At 36.9% G+C, this 19908-nt stretch overlaps 1 protein-coding gene across 1 annotated transcript in view; it reads right to left on the bottom strand.

The window, feature by feature from the left end:
* Positions 1–17472, bottom strand: part of LOC149258402 (glycine-rich domain-containing protein 2-like) — a 93718-nt gene extending 76246 nt beyond the window's left edge. Inside the window, exon 1 of the mRNA XM_089415287.1 lies at positions 17300–17472. Within this exon, the coding sequence (XP_089271413.1) occupies positions 17300–17463 (164 nt within the window). The 5' untranslated portion in view covers positions 17464–17472. The remainder of the gene's footprint in view (positions 1–17299) is intronic.
* Positions 17473–19908: the final 2436 nt, after the last annotated feature.

Here is a 19908-nt window from a genome sequence, read left to right as displayed (position 1 = left end):
GGACCTGTCATGAAATACTGGATTCTAAGAGAGTTTAATACAACTCTGATTATCACAGTAAATAACTGTCAGATCCATATCCTAATTGAAAATACCCATAAGTATTTTCCCCATCCATATGGCCTCACATGCTGCATGACTTGCTGCCATGTATTTAGCCTCTACTGAGTTGAGTGCCACAAACCTCTATTTTTTTCTATACCAGGAAATAGCTGTAGACCCAACACTAAAGATATCACCTGAAGTACTTTTCCTATCTAATGGACTCCCTACCCAATCCACATTAGTGAAGCCTTGGAGCTTCACTCCCTCTATCCCCCTATACCGTAAACCATTCTTCGTTGTGCCTCTGAGGTATCTTAATACATGCTTTATTGCCTTCCAAGACAACTTGGTAGCCTTCACCATGGTTTGACTCAACTGATTAACTTCATAACATATGTCAAGCCTTGTGTTAACTATATAAATCAAGGACCCCACAAGCCTTCTATAGATGGTAGCATCTACAATGTCTCCTGAAGAACTATGCTCCTTCCTCTAGTTTGTAGTTAGAGGTGTGTCCATAGGCTTACAGTTCTCCATATGAAATCTTTGAAGTATTTCAGAGGAATACTTCCCTTGGATCACAAACAACTGTCCATCTCCTTGCCATACTTCCAACCCAAGGAAGTAATGGATTAAGATGATGTCTTTCATCTTGATTTCTCTTGTAAGGTCCTCCTTGCAAGATTTGATCAACTACTTATCCCATATGGGTATCAAGTCATCAACATACAATATAAAGATAAGAAAATTTCCATCTACCACATTGTGATAGATATTAGCATATGCTTCACTTTTGGTGAAGCCCAATCCACTAAGATATGTATCAATCCAAGTGTACCATGCTCAGGGTGCCTGCTTGAGACCGTACAGAGCTCTCCTAAGTATGCACATCTGTCTCCCTATCATATGTCTCAAATCCCTTTGGTTGCTCTATGTAAATCGTTTCCTCAACAATTCCATTGAGGAAGGCAGTCTTCACATCCATCTAATGGATCTTCCATCCCATCTATTGATCTAATTTAGAATATTAGATTGTTGTGCTAAGGTCCTCCTCATATTAGAAATACAATGCTTTCATTGTGGTTAAGGATTCATGAATTTTTGCAAGTGAAAAATGAGTTTTTATGTTAATTTTATGAACAATTAAACATAAATAAGAGATTGAACAACATCATAAACATGTACATAACATCATCAAAAGCAAATTACAACAGGAACATGATAAAGGAGTTCACCCCTCCTAAGCTACGTCTCCTTGGTCCAACTTCCAATGGCTTGGACCTCTCTATTATGCTCAAAAGTGTAAAAATATGTGTTTACAATGCTCAAATGCTTCTAAAACCTACTCCAATGAGTCCAAAATATCCAAAAATGGATACCTAGCCTCTTTTTCCATTCAATTTGGTGGAAAAATGAAGAATTTATGACCTCTCCTAGTTTTCTCAATATTCTCTCCACAAATTGCACCATTTCTGGCATGATCCTACAATTTCGCTCCAAAAAGTGCTAACTGGGAAAAAAGTTCACCACACAGTGGCCATAAATTATCGACACCAATAGCTCCATCGCAAATCAAAATTGGTGAGAACCGACGGGTCTTATGTTTTGTGAACACGATGTGGGTGATATGCAATTGCGATAAGCAACAGACCTGACAGAACTATCAACTGGAACCCATAATATTATCGCATCTAGCATCCATCGCAAAATAAAAATTGGTGGAGTCAGGGGGTAACATATATACAAGACTCTACACTATGCGATCTATGATTGCAATTATCGCATCACAACTTGGTACGTTGGTGATTGATTTCTGCAGTACTTCCCTTCTACGATGTGTGATCGCGATTATCGCATCGTACCCTGGCTTGTTCTGGGGCCAATTCTTTAACGCCGACCTGCCTATGATATGCGATTTGAAAAATGCGGGGCCAATAGTGGCCTACCACTTGACAGTTCCCCATTTGCTGAAGAGTCCTGCCACATCATCTTCTCTTGCCATTTGTCCAAGTCAAACATGCACTTTGAATTGCTCTAACTTCTTCATATGAGCTCGGATTCGAGTACCATTCACACCATTGGAATCAGGATGATGAGAACTTTGATCTGAAGCTAAGTTTATCGAGATTCTACCAATTTGAGTTTTGAGCCTAATTTTGAGCACCTGATCACTCCTCCCCATTGGAAGCCTTTTGGACCCCAAAATATTACTTTCATTTGTCCAACAGGTGAGGGTACAGTTTCGTCACCTTTCCAACCTTTATCCATTTATATTTTAAAGGATTTGTACCCTTGAGCCCCACTCGAAGATAATTGACACTTTCTCTTTTTTATATCCTTGTTATTTTGTCAAGTATAGTGTCTTGTTGAAGCTCATCAAGGAATTCTAGAGAAAATTCTTCAACAGATGGAATTTGAATATTCTCTTCTTTATCTTCAATCAAAGGAGGCTCATACAACCTTAAATTATCAACATTAACAATAACATAAATTTTCATATATGAAGGCAAATCCAACCTGAAGGCATTGTTACCAATCTTATCCAAAATTATGAATGAACCATGTCTAATTGGTTTTAGATTTTTACCTTCTCCTTGGAGCTCTCTTTGTTAATGTGAAGCCAAACTTTGTCACCAACTTGGAACTTGTGATCTTAATGATGCTTGTTGTGCCTTGCTTTGTACTTGCCTTGGATTTTCTTAAGCTGTCCTTGAACCTTTTGGTGTACTAATTGGATTTGTTCAATGAACTTTCTTGCTTTTTCTATCTCATTATGACTTCAATAGCAACATCTTTGCCAAAAATAAAATCCAAAGGAGATTTAGGCAAGTATCCCAAGCATGCCTCAAATGGAAAAGTTTGAGTTGAAGAGTGCTTGGCTCAGTTGTAAGCATGCTGAATATAGTGCAAATGTTCATCCCACAACTTAGGATGCTTGCTGCAATACCCACGAAGAAGATGTATCACTGTTTTGTTCACCACTTCTGTTTGACCATCTGTTTGTGGATGAAAAGTTGTACTCTTTTTCAATTTGGTGTCCATGAATCCCCACAAGCTTGACCAAAAATTCCCAACAAAGCGAGAATATCGATCACTAACAATGGATGTGGGCAATACAAAATGCACACAAACATTCTAAAATAATAACTGAGCAATTTGTTCAACTGTAAATTTCTTTTTACATGGCATCAAAATACACATTTTGCTGAACCTATCTACAACTACATACAAATAATCATGACCTCCTTTTGACAATGGAAGACCTCCTACAAGAGAAAAATTAGCAATGAATTTCCTCCAATATTGGGCTGCTCCCAAAACAATTCTTACCTCAGAAACTGTCATGTGCCTTGGTCAATTCACAATGACATCAGCCTTGGAGGGATATATTTTCAACTCACCTCCTCCAATAATATGACCCAAGTAAACTAAAGAAGTTTTTCCAAACTCGCACTTTGACATCTTAAGATACAACTTTCTTTTTTCAAGACATCAAGTACTTTTGTTACATGCATGACATGTTCATCATGAGATTTACTAAAAATCAAGATGCCATCTAAGCATACTATGGCAAACTCATCAAGAAATGGCTTCAACACATCATTCATCACACACATGAATGTAGCGGGAGCATTACATAAACCAAAAGACATAACTAGCCATTCAAGCAAACCTTGTTTTGTTTTGAATGTTGTCTTCCAAATGTCTCTTTCAACTATTCTAATTTGACGGCAGCCAAATCTCAAGTCTAGCTTAGTAAAATACTTTGGATCTTTCAATTGATCAAGTAAATCATCTATTCTAGGCAGTGGGTAACAGTTCTTTACCATAAGTTTGTTTAATGCACGAAAGTCCACACACATGTGCCATATTTCATCCTTCTTTGGAACCAAGTGTTGAAATGTGGCAACAAGAATATTCCAATTTTAATTTGTCCTTGAATTAAAATTGTGAATTAAAATTTGAATTTAGTCTTACCAGCTGCTTGAAAAATAATTAATTAATTCATCTTGAGTTAATTAGTTGAAGAAATTCAAATTAGAAGTCTTTCTAAAGTCATGCAACAGTTATCCCTTAAATTAAGGATATTATCCCTCAATTAAGGAGATAAGGTTGAGTTATATTTGAGTTGTAATTAGTTAGCTTCGTTTACTGAGTTAGGTCTAGTTAAATTAGTTCCAAACTATTTGAGGAACTAATTGTAAGTTATCAGTCAGTTGATGCATGCATGCACTCAACTAGTGTACTCCAGATAACTGAAGATTCTCTCATCATTAACTCATGCATGTCTATTCTGAGAAAGACCCAGTTGAGATTAAATATAAGGACAATGTACTATTAGTTGCATGTGTTCTCTTATAAAGAAAACTCATGCATGCAATCAAGGCAACATTTCTTGAAGATTGCGCAGTTCTGACAGTGTGTTAGAGCAATGTGTGAGATCAGTGTTACACTTGGTAACAGGAGGATCACCCAAGAGAAAATGCACAAGGAAATAGGAGCTTGGAGGGCAGAGGAGAATGCTTATGAGAAGTCTATTTTTCCTGTGAGCATCTGTGAGGATTTTACTGAGAGCTGGCTAGCTGTGAGATCTAAGGCTTTGTGTAATTCTGATATATTTCCAACTTGTATTATAATACAGATAGTGGGGTTTTTAGTTGAGGCTTTCCCCTAAGTATTTTCTGTGTTTCATGTGCATTCATTCTTCTTCTGGTTATATGTGTTCAGCTTGATCATGCTCAAATATTTTAAGCTTCCACAAATTGATAGTAGAAGTAGGTCATAGTATTTTACTTTGGTTATATTGCATTATCAATTTAATCTACACTCAGATTTTCTACATAGGTCTGAGAGCGAGATTTGTAGAGAATTTGCAGAATTTCTACATGGTATTGGAGCCAAGTTTATCAAAGTTGTGAACAATATACTAAGAAGAGAATGTGAAGTTTGAAGTTCAGGGTTGCAGGTGCAAATCGAATTCATATCATACTTCAGGTTGGCCAATGGCGTTCAATGGCTTGAGACTTGAGTATGCCTTGGATGGTAGCTCGAATTACATAGCATGGAAAGAGCGCATGGAGGTTGTATTAGAGGACAACAGCTTGAAGGAATTCATTGATCAAGAAATCCAAAAGCTAGCTTCAACTAATGCACAAGAGTTGGCTGAGTGGAAGAAGTGTGTGGTGAAGGCGAGATGGATCATCCTTGAGGGAACTCGAGACCATATTGTCTCGAGAATCCATGGGAAGGATACTCCATTTTCAATGTGGAAGACATTGAAGGACCTCTACCAGAATAGTAGCAACCAAAGGAAATTGGCACTCAAGGATAATCTTCGAAGAATTAAGATGGAGAAGGGTGATACTATTTCTACATATCTAAACAAGCTCACCACCTGCAGAGATGAGCTTAGCAGTGTGGGAATAACTACTATCGATGATGATATGGTGAGCCTCGCTCTCCTTAGCCTTCTAAAGAGCTGGAATAGCTACCAGGACTTTGTGAATGGAAGGGAGAAACTGTCGGATTGGGAATGACTATGGCCAGATCTTATGTAGGAGGAAATCAGGAGGAGCACACGAGATGGTTCTTCTTCAAAGAATGATGATGAAGAAAATCTGGCCTTAGCAAGTAAGGCAAGAAAAGGAAAGGGGAAGGCTTCCCATTCCAAATCGAATGCTTCTCATGGAGGGAAGAAGGGTGACACGTCTAAAGTGAGATTCTTTAATTGTCACGAGATGGGACATTATGTGACTAATTGCCCATCGAAGAAGTCCAAGAAGGGATCCACAAAAGGATCGAAAGGTGAGGCATTAGCCTCTCAATTCGAAATGGACTTTACCCTCATCGAATGCATGGTGTCATTGATGGTGGGTTGTGTTTGGTATTTTGACAGTGGAGCCTCATTCCACATGACTGGAAATAAAATTTTATTTAGTACCTTGGAGGAGAAAGACCTCAAGATGCGCATAGAGATGGGTGATGACGGAAAGTATAGTGTTTTAGGAGTGGGCACGGTTGCTTTTCAGAGGGAGCATGGAGCTCCTCTCACCTTGATAGATGTGAAGTATGTGCCTAGACTGAAGAAGAACTTGGTATCGGTTGTGATGTTGGAGGACAAAGGCTATGATGTTGTCTTTAGTAAAGGAAAGGCGTTCCTAAGACACATAGCCATGGGCCAGACCAAGAGGATAGGGATTCAGGTGAAGAATCTCTATAAACTAGAGGTAGATGATTATGTAGCATTGAGTACGAAAGCAGAATTTGTGCAAAGCCAATATATTGGCGAGTTTTGGCACAAGCGGTTGGGCCATTTGCATCATGGGGCTTTGAAGATAATGCATCAGATATCTACAGGACTTCCCAAAGGTAAACTTAAGCAAGTTGACACATGCAAAAGTTGTACCTTGGGAAAGTACACAAAGTCTTCTTTTCATGATCGAGACAGTCGAGCAGAGGCTATCTTAGAGCGAGTTCATACTGATTTGTGTGGAACATTCTCGATGGCATCCATAGTGAAGCAAAGGTATTATGTGATTTTCACTGATGATTTTTCTCGTAAATGCTGGATTTATTTCATTTAGAAGAAGGACCAAACCTTCACAAAGTTTTGTGAGTTCAAAGATTTGGTCGAGAAAGAGTTAGGGAAGAAGATCAAGGCCTTGAGAAGTGACAAAGGTGGAGAATATGTCTCTCAAGAGTTTAAGGACTTCTGTGCAGCAGAAGGAATTAAACGAGAGTTAATGGCACCTTATAACCCACAGCAGTTGGGGGTGGCCAAGAGGAAGAACATAACTATTGTAGGGGCAGCACGGTTGATGCTGCATGACCAAGGCCTACCACTTCACTTGTGGGATGAGGCATGCAACACAATGGTCTATTTGCAGAATAGAAGCCTTCATCACATACTTGGGATGAAGACACCAAAGGAAGCTTTCTCTGGTAAGAGACCAGATGTGGGTCACTTCAGGATCTTTAGCTCATCGGTATATTGCCATGTGACAAAGGATGCACGGAAGAAGCTTGAGCCAATAATAGAGTTGGGGATACTTGTGGGGTACACTGATACACCTCACAACTATCGGGTGTACTTGCCTACCAGTCGGAGGTAGGGAAAATTTTAAGGATGGAACTTTATCTTAAAGTTTAGCAATCTTGGCGAATCTTACTAGTCCCTAATATCCAAATTTTAATATGTTTGATGATAATTTTGTAAAATTGTTTATATTTCTAATTATTTTATATTAGACAATATATTATATTGGCAATTTTTAAGATACTATAAAAATTAGGCGAATTCATTTTTATAAAAAATGGAAATTGGCGAATCCTTTTTTGGGAAAAAGCATGGAATATTAGCCCACCTGCGAATATTAGCCCCTAAAATTTTCCATGGTCGGAGGACAATGGTTCGCATAGATCTCAAGTTTGATGAGCAAAAGGCCATGCGAGTTTCCCTTGAGAGGGAGCTCCAACTACAGGCTATGGAGGAATTGTTGGTTCCTAAGGAGGAGGAGCCTCACACTGATGCGGAGCAGCAGCATGCAGAGGTTCCAGGAGTGGAGACATCCACTCAAGCAGAGTCTTCCAGAGATGGATAGAAATGCACAAGAGAAGATGATAGATTGTTGGAGGATGCGAGAGAGAATGTGGGAGCACCATCTTCTCAGTGCAGATAGAGGAGGCCACCTGAGAGGTACACATGATACATGGCCCTTGTTGGGCAATGTGTTGAGACCAAGCCATCTTCCTTTGAGGCGAAGCAGTGCAACAACCAATTTGGGTTGATGTTATGGTGGAGGAGTATGACTCGATAGTTCGTAATAGTTTTTGGGATGTGGTTCCGAGACTGGAGAACAAGTTAGTTGCGAGTTTCTGTTGGCTTTATGAGGTAAAACAAGCTGTTGATGGTAGTGTGGAGAAGCATAAGGCAAGATTTGTTGCCCATGGATTTTCATAGGTTGAGGGGATTGACTATGATGAGACTTTTGCTCCTGTCGCAAGGTACTCATCTATCAGATCGATGTTGGCACTATTAGCACAGATGGGTTGGAATATTCATCATATGGATGTGAAGACTGCATTCCTCAATGGAAAGATTGAGGAAGAGGTGTACATAGAGCAGTCAGAAAGTTTTGAGACCTTTGATCGTGATTTGCATATGTGCCGACTCAAGAGAGATTTGTACAGGCTAAAGCAAGCACCTCATGCTTGTTACACCAGGATAGACAACTACTTCACTAGGTTGGGCTTCATAAAGAGTGAAGCAGATGCAAACCTATACCACATCATGGTGAAAGGTAATCCATTGATCATTGTACTTTATGTTGATGATCTCATATTGACAGGTGATGATCAATTGATCATGTCTTGCAAGGAGGATCTTGCAAGAGAATTCGAGATGAAGGACATGGGTCTCATGCATTACTTCCTTGGCATGGAAGTGTGGCAGAAGGATGGGGAGTTATTTGTGTCTTAGGGCAAGTATGCCAATGAGAGACTCAGGAGATTCCACATGGAGAAGTGCAAGCCCATGCAGACTCCTCTAGCAGGTAATTGGAGGAAGGAGGATGCTACTTCAGGAGAAGTTGTAGAGGCTACTATGTACAGAAAACTTGTGGGTTTACTGATGTACTTAGTGAACACATGACCAGATTTGTGCTATGTTGTGAACCAGCTGAGTCAAGCGATGGTTTAGCCTACCAAGATGTTTTGGAAGGCGGAAAAGCATGTATTGAGATACTTCAAAGGCACATCTCAGTTTGGATTATGATACAAAAGGACAAAGGGAGTGAAGCAACAGGGCTTCACTGATGCAAATTGGGCAGGGAGTCGATCAGATCGGAAGAGGACATTAAGAGGGATTTTCAACCTTAGGTTAGTTGAAATTTCTTGGTACAGTAGGAAACAGAGGTCAGTTGCACTCAGCTCGGTAGAGGCTGAATACATGGCTGCAAGTCAGGCAACATGTGAGGCCATCTGGATGTGGAAGATCCTAGTTGGTTTGTTTAATCAGAGGATGGATCCAACTATGATCTATTGTGATAATCAGAGTTGTATCAAACTCTCTGAGAATCCTATATTTCATGATAGGTCCAATCACATCGATATCCGGTATCATCATCTCAGAGACATGTAGTGATGAGGATCATGTTGCTGCAGTATATTTTGATAGAGGAGCAAGATGCTAACATTTTGACAAAGGCATTGTCAAAGTGTAAATTCGAGTTCCATAGAGACAGGATCAGGGTGGTAGATAATCCCTTTCTTGTGGAGAGGGAGTGTTGAAATGTGGCAACAAGACTATTCCAATTTTAATTTGTCCTTGAATTAAAATTGTGAATTAAAATTCAAATTTAGTCTCACAAGCAGCTTGAAAAATAATTAATTAATTCATCTTGAGTTAATTAGTTGGACAAATTCAAGTTAGAATTATTTCTGAAGTCATGCAACAAGTGTCCCTTAAATTAAGGAGATTATCCATTAATTAAGGAGATAAGATTGAGTTATATTTGAGTTGTAATTAGTTAGCTCAGTTTATTGAGTTAAGTCCAGTTAAATTAGTTCCAAACTGTTTGAGGAACTAATTGTGAGTTATCAGTCAATTGATGCATGCATGCACTCAACTAGTGTACTCCAGATAACTGAATATTCTCTCATCATTAACTCATGCATGTCTATTATGAGAAAGACCTAGTTGAGATTAAAGATAGGGAAAATGTACTATCATTTGCATGTGTTCTCTTATAAAGAAAACTCATGCATGCAGTCAAGGCATCATTCCTTGAATATTGCGCAGTTCTGACAGTGTGTTAGAGCAATGTGTGAGATCAGTATTACACTTGGTAATAGGAGGATCACCCAGGAGAAACTGCGCAAGAAAATAGGAGCTTGGAGGGAAGAGGAGAAGGCTTATGAGAAGTCTATTTTGCCTGTGAGAATCTGTGAGGATTGTACTGAGAGATGGCTAGATGTGAGAGCTAAGGCTTTGTGTAATTCTGATATATTTCCAACTTGTATGATAATACAGATAGTGGGGTTTTTAGCTGAGGCTTTCCCCTGAGTATTTTCCGCGTTTCATGTGCATTGATTCTTCTTTTGGTTATATGTGTTCAACTTGATCTTGCTCAAATATTTTAAGCTTCTGCAAATTGATAGTAGAAGTAGGTTATAGTATTTTGCTTTGGTTATATTGCATTATCGAGTTAATCTACAGTCAGATTTTCTACATAGGTCTCAGAGCGAGATTTGTAGAGAATTTTCAGAATTTCTACACCAGGACAATAGGTGAATCACATGACGAGGAAGATGGTCTGATGATCCATTTATTCAAAAACTCTTAAATTTTCTTCTTAATTTTTTTCCTTTCCATCAGTGACATCATGTACATGCCAATGTTAGGAAGAGGACAATCTTGCTGCAACTGTATCTCATGTTGGATTCCTCTCTTGGAGGTAATCCCTTTGGTTCCTGAAACATCTCATCATATTGGTTAAATACGTCAACCAATTTAGTGTTCAAATTTGAATCACAACCTTTAAAATCTTCATTATCAACATCATTCTTGGGTTTGATCATTAGAAGAACAAAATTCTTGCTCGAATTCACTAGTCTTTTCATCTGCCCTGCATTAACAAGTGAAATATTTATTTTCTTGCTATGAGCTCTCACAATATATTCTACTCCATCTTTGAATAAATGATATTTGTTTTCATGCCTATGGAAGATAGATTTTCTGTCATAAAGGTATGGGCTGCCCAAAAATATGCCACAAATATCTATTGGCACAACATCAAGCTCCACTTCATTTATGGAATTTGCAGTAATGGCGAATTTCAGTTTACACTTTCTAGTAACCTGCAATTTCGCATTATCACACACCCATCTAAGTGGATATGGTTTATGATGTGGAACAGTTTCTAAGTTTAAACTTTTGATAATGTTTTCAGAGATAAGGTTAGCTTGAGAGCCACTATCAAAAAGTGTATCAATCTTGTTGTGTTTTGAGATCACCATTATGTGAAAAAGTTATATTCTCCTCTTTTCATTTCGAGTTTCATTTTGTGATTTTGAAGAATTAGTGCCAGCAATGGATTCTTTTCCTTTTAACCCCATGGCTGTGATTTTAGTTTCATCACTCGAATCTGATCCCAAATCCTGTTGAGTGGTTTCCGTTGTCTTTTGTTTTCCCTTTGGTCTCATTTCAAAATGAAGCTTCCAACAATCAGCTTCATTGTGACCCTCCCTGGAACAATGTTTGCATGTAACTTTCTCTCTTCTTTTTCGATAGATGGATTTTTCTTTGCCTTCCCTTCGAAAGTATTTTCCTTTCCTTTACTCTTAAATGGCTTTTTACTACCTTCTTCTAGGGTGTTTTTCCCTCTTGCCTCAAGATGAGTGGCTTGCACACACATATCATCTAGATTATTGGGATTAAACATTAAGATAGTATGCCTAAAGTAACTGTGTAAACCCCCTATGTACTTCAGCAATGTGTCCTGTGATTGCAAATCTACACCTAACATCAAAGACCTTTTTTCTGAATTATTAGGTGTGATCGTGCACACTTTGACCTTTAAGTTGTCTAACGTTCTGCCAATTCATGATGGCTTTCTGTATATAAGCTAGAGGGTAGAATTGTCTTTTGATTGCGGCAATGAAATCATTCCACGAAATTGAGATCTTATCATGTTTTTGAATCTCCTCTTTGGTATTTGATTCCCACCATACCAGTGTTAGACCCTCCATTCTCAAGGAAGCTAACAAAATCTTTATGTCATCCTCTTGAAGGTTTTGAATCCTACAAAAAACCTCTAATTGATGAATCCAATTATCAAGCTTCTTTGCATTCACTTCACCATTATACATGGGCAGCTCAAATTTAACATCAAGTTTTAAAAAGGTGATTTACTAGTTCCTTTTGAAGTATGATGACGAGTATGATTAAGGGTTGTGTTAGTGGAAGAGGGTGAAGATGCTTGTGAGGAAGAAGATGAAGAAGATGGTGGAGAGGGTGGAAGTTTGTATCCATTTCCATTACCTCCTCTTGAAGAACCATCTCCTTTGGGAGGTTTGGAAATTTCCCCTTGCAACCTAGTATTCCTCTCTTCATAGACGACATTCACCATCTCTGTCATATCAAAGAAACCCTTTCTGAAGGTCTTCTCATCTTCTGTCATGTTTGTAGGTTCTCCTTCATGAGAACTGATCTCTGGAGTCTCAATTACAACTTGAGGTTGAACTGGTGTTGGAGATTGTGGAAACCTTGCTCTCCTTCCCCTTGATCCAATTTCATGGCTTCCACCCAGCTTCCCTTCTCCTCTTTTGAGTTTTAACCTTGTAAGCATGACACAAAATTCCAAACAGTTAAATCCTTCTTTCACAAAGAAAACCTAGTGCTCTGATACCAAAATGATCTAATTTGGAATATTAGGTTGCTCTGCTAAGATCCTCCTCAGATTAGTTATAAAATGTTTTCATTGTGCTTATGGATTCATAAATTTTTGCAAGTGAAAAATGAAGTTTTTATGTTAATTTTATGAATAATTAAACATAAATAAGAGACTGATCAACAACATAAACATGTACAGAACATCATCAAAAACACATTACAATAGGAACATGATAAAGGAGTTCACCCATCCTGGGCTACGTCTCCTTGGTCCAACTTCCAATGGCTTGGGCCTCTCTATTATGCTAAAAAATGTAAAAGATGTGTTTAAAATGCTCAAATTCTTCCGAAACATGCTCCAATGAGTCCAAAATGTCCAAAAATGGCTACCTAGCCTCTTTTTCCATCCAATTTGGTGGAAAACTAAAGAAGTTATGACCTCTCCTAGTTTTCCCAATATTCGCTCCACAAATTGCAGCATTTCCGGCATGATCCTACAATTTCTCTCCAAAAAGCGCTAACCAGGCGAAAATTTGGCCTTGCGGAAGCCATAAATTATCGACATCAACAACTCCATCGAAAATCACAATCGAAGAGAACCGATGGGTCTTATGGAACACGGCGTGGGTGATATGCGATTGCAATAAACGATGGACCTGACAAAATTATCAACTGAAATCCATAATCTTATCGCATCCAAGATCCATCGCAAATTGTAATCGGTGGAGTCAGGGGGTAAGATATATACAAGACTCTTCACTATGGGATCTTTGATTGTGATTATCACATCACAACTCGGTACACTGGGGGTTGGTTTCTTTAGTACTTCTTATGCGATGTGCGATTGCGATTATTACATTGCACCCCAACTTGTTTTGGGGTTGATTCTTTAATGCTGACCTACCTGCGATATGCGATTTGCGAAATGAAGGGCCAATGGTGGCCTGCCACTTGGTGCTTCCCCATTCGCTGAAGAGTCTTGCCACGTCATCTTCTCCTACCATCTGTCCAAGTCAAACCTGAACTTTGACTTGCTCTAACTTCTTCATATGAGCTCAGATTCGAGTGTCATTCACACTATTCGAATCAAGATGACAAGCACTTCGATCTGAAGCTAAGTTTATCGAGATTATGCCACTTTGAGTTTTGAGCGTAATTTTGAGCACCTGATCATCTATGCAACTAATGATAGAATGGTTCTAATCAAGGAATATCTTGCCATTGAGGAATTTTTTTCTCATAGTCCACTCCCTCTACTTGTGAGAATCCTTTGTCCATAAATATGGCCTTGCACTTCTCGATTCTCCCATCAACTGCATGCTTCACTTTGTAAATCCATCTAGAACCAATCATTGAATTTTTCTCTAGCCTCGACACCACCTCCCATACACTGTTCTTCACGGTGGATTCATACTCCTCCACCATGACATCAACCCACACTGGTTGGGAAAATACTTCCTCAAATTAAGAAGGCCCTGACTCAATGGGTTCCATAATGAGAGCCATATAACTAGTGTATCTGTCTGGTGAATTCCTTTGCCTTTCGAAAGATGTAGGAGCTCCCACATGCTCCTGTGCATCTTGCACCAATCTATAAGCTTCTGTAGTTCTCTACCTCCCCTCTTTGGAAGGTTTTGGTTGAGTAAGTTCCTCCACTTGGCCTCCTATCTGCTACTTTATATGTGGCTACTGCATAACATCCTGAAGCTCTGAATGAGGCTCCACCTTTAGAGCCAAAAGCTCCTCCTCTGGTGGGATACTCAATTCTTGCTCTAGAGAGCATCTCATAGCCTTTTCCTTATTAAATTTGACATCTCTCCTCACTAGTGTCACCCTGAGTGAGGGAAAATACACCCGGTAACTATGTGGAGTCTCTGTGTATCCTACAAAGACTCCCATCTTAGTTGTAGGCTCCAATTTCTTCCCATTATCCATGGAGACATGACAATACAAAGTAGCTCCAAAAATTAAAAAATGAGATACATCTAGCTTCCTCCCAGAGAAAGATTTTTTCGGGTGTGATCATGCCAAGTATTTATGTGAGGGCTCTTGTTCTGCAAATAAACTGTAATGTTGCATGATTTTTCCCATAGATGTAATGACAGCCCTTGATCATGCAACATGGCTCTTGCTACTCCCACTGTGCTTTTATTTTTCCTTTCATCCACCCCATTTTGTTGTGGGTTATTGAGTGCTATCAGTTCTCTTCTAATCCCTTCTTTGGCAGAAATTCCTTGAAGGTTTTAGAAACAAGTTCTCCTCCATTATAACTTATCAGGGCTTTCAATTTCTGTCCAATATCCTTTTCAATGAATTCTTTGAACTCAACAAATTTTGAAAACACTTCATCCTTTTTCCTCATGAAAAAGATCTAGTATTTTCGAGAAAAGTCATCAACAAAAATTACATAATACCTATGTTTTATTGTAGAGCTGTAGAAAATGGTCCACATACTTCAGAGTGGACTCACTCCAGGGTTGTTGCCTCTCTGTTATCTTGGCCTTGGAAGGTGGATTTGACATATTTCCCCAATGTGCATCCCTTGCAAACATCATGCTAGTAAAGGGTGCATTTAGAAAGACCGGTGGCAATCTACAACATGATTTTTAAAGCACTGTGGTGTAACTGCCCCATGTGCCTATGCCAAAGTTCTCTAACATCTCGACTCTCCACATTTTCTACCTTGCTAATCAATGTAGCGCAAGTTTCCACCTCAAGTTTGTATATATTTTTCACTCTAAGTCCAATCTATTTCACTTTCTAGGCAACTACATGTCTTAGAAAGGCTTTCCCCTTACTAAAAACAACATCATAACCTCTATCGTCCAATACAAATATAGATATCAAATTCTTCTTCAACCCATGTATATACATGACATCTTTTAGATGATGATGGGAACCTGAATCTCTCTTAAAGGTTGTGGTTCTAATTCCTTTGTTACTGTACCTCCCATCATCCCCAAGTTCTACGTGCATCTAGAGATCTTTCTCTTCTAGGCTAATGAATCATTCTTTGCATCCTTTCATATGGAACAAGGAACTTGAATCTAGGTACCACATACTCCCCATTACAGTGATGGCCATACATGCAATTAGGGTGAAGTCTAATTCAAATTGTGGGGAAATTGATTTGCATCCTGCTCCACCTGAAGGCTTATTGTTATATTTCTTGTGTAGACACTGTGGCACAATGCTCATATTCATGGCAATGAAAACATTTTATCTTGCTTAGGTCCTTCTTCTTGCCATTGTTCTGGTTGGACTTTGGCTTGTGTTGGTCCTTCTCTCCCTTAGATTTCTTTCCCTTCCCAACCAAAGAAAAATTATCTTCCTCCTTAGCTTTGGATGTTATTCCATCTCCAGTGTTCGATCAAATTTGTTCCTGCACCAAATGGACTAACATCTCTCCCAATTTGGCAACTTGTCTCTCCCACTTACAAATTCCTAGTAGTTGTGCCAGGATTTTCGAAGGCCGAGGAGAGCTAGGCTCACTAACTCGAATGAGGGAAAATTTTCTCCAAATCCTCTAATCTCATCTTGACACCGAGTGAATCTGGAGAGGTAATGTGGAATAGTTTCATTTTTCTGTAATTAGATGTTTATGAGCTTGTCCCTCAATACCAATTTCCTGGAATCATTGCTATTTTTTGAATAACTTAGTAAAGATATTCTATATAAATTTAATAAATATATAATAATCTTTATAAATAATAAAAATATAATATTAAGATAAATTATATATTTTAATTATTATGTTTAAAATTTAATATACATAACATATATAAAATAACATAATATTAAGAAATTAAAATTCAATTTTAATTTTAAATATGTTAAATAATTACATTATAAATTTATTTTAAAATATATATATTTTAAAATATTAGATATATGCTAAAAATTAGTAACTTCAAAATTAAATTAATGTTATTATAATAATTATTATTATATGTATATTAGTGTGATGTAGATAAAATATATTATAATAATAATTATTATATGTATATTAGTGTGATGAAGATAAAATGATAAAGAGGATAAGTTATCCTTTTCAAAATATTAAAATTTCGAATCTCAGATTTAAGTGTCAAGCATATAACAATATAATTTCAACGAAAGAAAATTCAATATGTGCGACAAGTTTTGAATAAACAGAAATATTATAATTTCAAATATTTCAAACTGAGTGTCAAACATATGAAAATCTGAATTATAATTTACAACATAATTAGTGTAAAACTCAATCAAAGAAAATGCGATGAATGTAACAAATACTGAAATTGACTGAAAAACTGATGAATGATATAGAATTCAACTAAAGAAACTTCACACTCTACAATTTTTGTGTTAAATAAAATATTTATATTGATTTTTTTTGAAATTTAATAAAACAAAATTCACTCTCCAAAATAAAATCGGAGAGGTTTCTGGTTACACTAAAACTGGCAGGTGTTGGTAAAGCTTTCAAACTAGTGGAAATTACGGATTCTATAGAGGTGCAATGAATCTTCCAACACCCCCTCAAATCCAATTTGGGGGAATTGAACCTGGGTCCAGGGTCTGATACCATGAAGAGGTTTTCATTACACCAAAACCAGCAAAATTGGTAAACATTCCAAACCAGTAACTAGGATGCCGAGAATGGAAATTACAAATTCCATAGAAATATGGGGATTGTTACAACAAAAATTTAAAATCGATACAAACTTTAATAATTAATATAAAAATTCAACAAAAGAAAATTCACAGAGTCTGGTTTTTATGTTAATGCCATTTTTATCACATTTAATATACGAAGTTATATTTGAAAAGGAACAAATAAGTTATTTGTAAAAGCTGAAGTTTTGAAAAAGGAATATGTACCTGTAAATGGCTCGCTGTAAAGCTGGTCCATCGTAAAGGCACCGATACCGATCGACTGAACCAAGAAACAGTAGTTGCTGTTTCGCCGCAGTGATGAGATCCACATCTGCGCTGATGCCTATCTCCTGTGCTTTTTGCCATTCCTCTTCCTGCGCAGCATTCATCCTTCGCACAAAAACGAGTTAACAAAACTCATCCACTCCTTCCATCCATGATTCTTTTTGTCAAAAATGTGTACTGCTAAATTGGGTTTGGCTTCTTCACATTGTTGTTGTTTTCATTCTGAAAATTTGTCTGAGGAATTACATCAATTCTATGGAATTTTTAATTTCCATCTTAAAAATCTTAATTATCAAATTACCAACACCTACGGATTTTAATGTAACAGTAAATTACTAACACCTGAGGATTTTAATGTAACAGCAAATCTGACAGGATATACATGATCAATTTAAATATCGTCCCATATAAAAAAAAACCATAAATATACCGAAAATTAAAAGCTCTATATTAAAAGATCCAGAGCTCCGGGTGAAGTGGTTTCCACAGATGGATTGCCCAGACAAACACGATAATACTAAACCAGCTTCTTGGATTCAATGTGATTTCTAGTTATCTGAGATGTGATATATTGTTTGGTAACAGAGGAAGATCACTTACATTTGCTGTTGAGGGAGTGGTATGTATCCATCTTTTTGGAAATAACGTGGAGTGTTATTGTGTTTTTATTTTATTTTAATAATTTAATTATTAAAATTTTAATTACTTTACTATTAATTACAACATCATAGATATCTTTACAACATCATAGATATCTGTATGGTTGAGAAAGAAAAATATTTAATTAATAGATGATAGAGAAATATTTATATAAATTTCTGATGACTGCTCTTTCCTTATTAATGTTCACCATCTAGCACCCATAAAAATCCACTAATATGTTAAAAGAATAGATTTTTTATTGCATATTATTTGTCTAGATAGTGAAAGTCTATTCCTCATGAATCGCAACTAATTAGTTTAACTATTATAATAGTTCTGATGATAAGCCCATACATTACATCGATATATAATAATCATTAAGTTCTGCTGATAAGTCCATACATTACATCGATATATAATAATCATTAAGTTCTGATGACAAGTCCATACATTACATCGATATATAATAATTACTAATAATTCTATAACTGAAATTGGTAATTAAATTATCATACATTTTATATTTATAGAAAAATAAAAATGTCGTCACACTATAGTCATGTGAAAGTAATATTGAATTTCAATTATTTTATATATAAAATGAAGATTTTATTATGATTTTAACTTTTAAATTTAATTTATTTTTTCTTTCCTTACTCTATTGCAGAAGCGTCTCATAAAAATTTAATCCTCCAATTAATGGCTCTCAGTTGAGTGTCTCATAAGAAATTAATCCTCCCATTAATGGCTCTCAGTTGGTCTTATATTACGTTCATTAAATGAGCAATGGTAATACTGATAGTGATCCGACCCACTGTGTTCATTTATTATCCAAATACCATGATACTGCTCCGACCCTTTTTTGGATCAATTTGTATATTCTCTTACTTCAACCCGTTTACAAATTTGAAAATAATATAAACCCATACCATGATACTGCTCCAAATTTCGATCAATTTGTATATTCTCTTACTTCAACCCGTTTACAATTTTAAAAATAATATAAACCAAGATGTTATCCCCTTATTCAAGTTAGGGTAGGTATAAGGTATTCAAAAATAGGTTGACTTTTTAATTAATTTTATGTTAACCAAAAATTTATAAAAAATATATAAAGTGGATGTTAGAATTTACAAATAATTTACTTTTTATAATTATTGAATTAAATTTATTTAATTTCTGATTGGTGCAAAAGAGAGGGACTCTTATTTAGTAATTATTATTTCAGATTTCTCATTAAATAATGACAACTTATTTGCATCACGTGGAAAATGATAGGTGACATGACGTGTTATTGTAAATTAATTCATAACTTTTGTAACACTATTCTCATTGTCGTCCATCCTTTGGAATGACGTGCCACCATATATTGTGAAGCTCCTCCATGCGTGGGCATGTATTGCCAGCATAATGCCCTGAAGCAATTGAATTTATGATGTGATATGTCTATATCATTTTCTTGTGAAAATACACTAGTGTAATGAATTTTGTAATTATATGCATATCAATTTGTTCAAACGCCAACACTCAGAAAACCCCTGAAAATGTAATAGACCATGACTATTTCTACCAATTCTAGGTCTTAGTGGGGCACATTCCCGTTGAAGCTACATCAACTATGGTTCAAGAAGCCAGGTCAATTGAGCAATACACCCCATCAAAACCATAGTAAGCACTCCTTGAATTCTAGGCCCTAATTCTCATAGAAATCTTCTCATTCTTATACGAGGGGAATTTAACATTACCTTTCTTGCAAATTGCAACCTATCTCTTATAGTGGCAACCCCGAAGGCGACCCCTTGGCCAATATTCCACATAGTATGGGTCATTCCAACATATCGTTAGGTTTCAAGCATCCAGATGGATTTCAGATGCAGGTTATGTTTTGACTACATTTATAAGTTGAA

Source organism: Pinus tabuliformis, chromosome 6 (genome assembly GCF_031772625.1).
Source record: "Pinus tabuliformis cultivar Carrire ecotype Pingquan chromosome 6, CPIR1, whole genome shotgun sequence".
NCBI classification, from domain to species: domain Eukaryota; kingdom Viridiplantae; phylum Streptophyta; class Pinopsida; order Pinales; family Pinaceae; genus Pinus; species Pinus tabuliformis.
The sequence above is the reverse complement of the archived record's forward strand: the minus strand, read 5'-3'. Positions and strand labels throughout refer to the sequence as shown.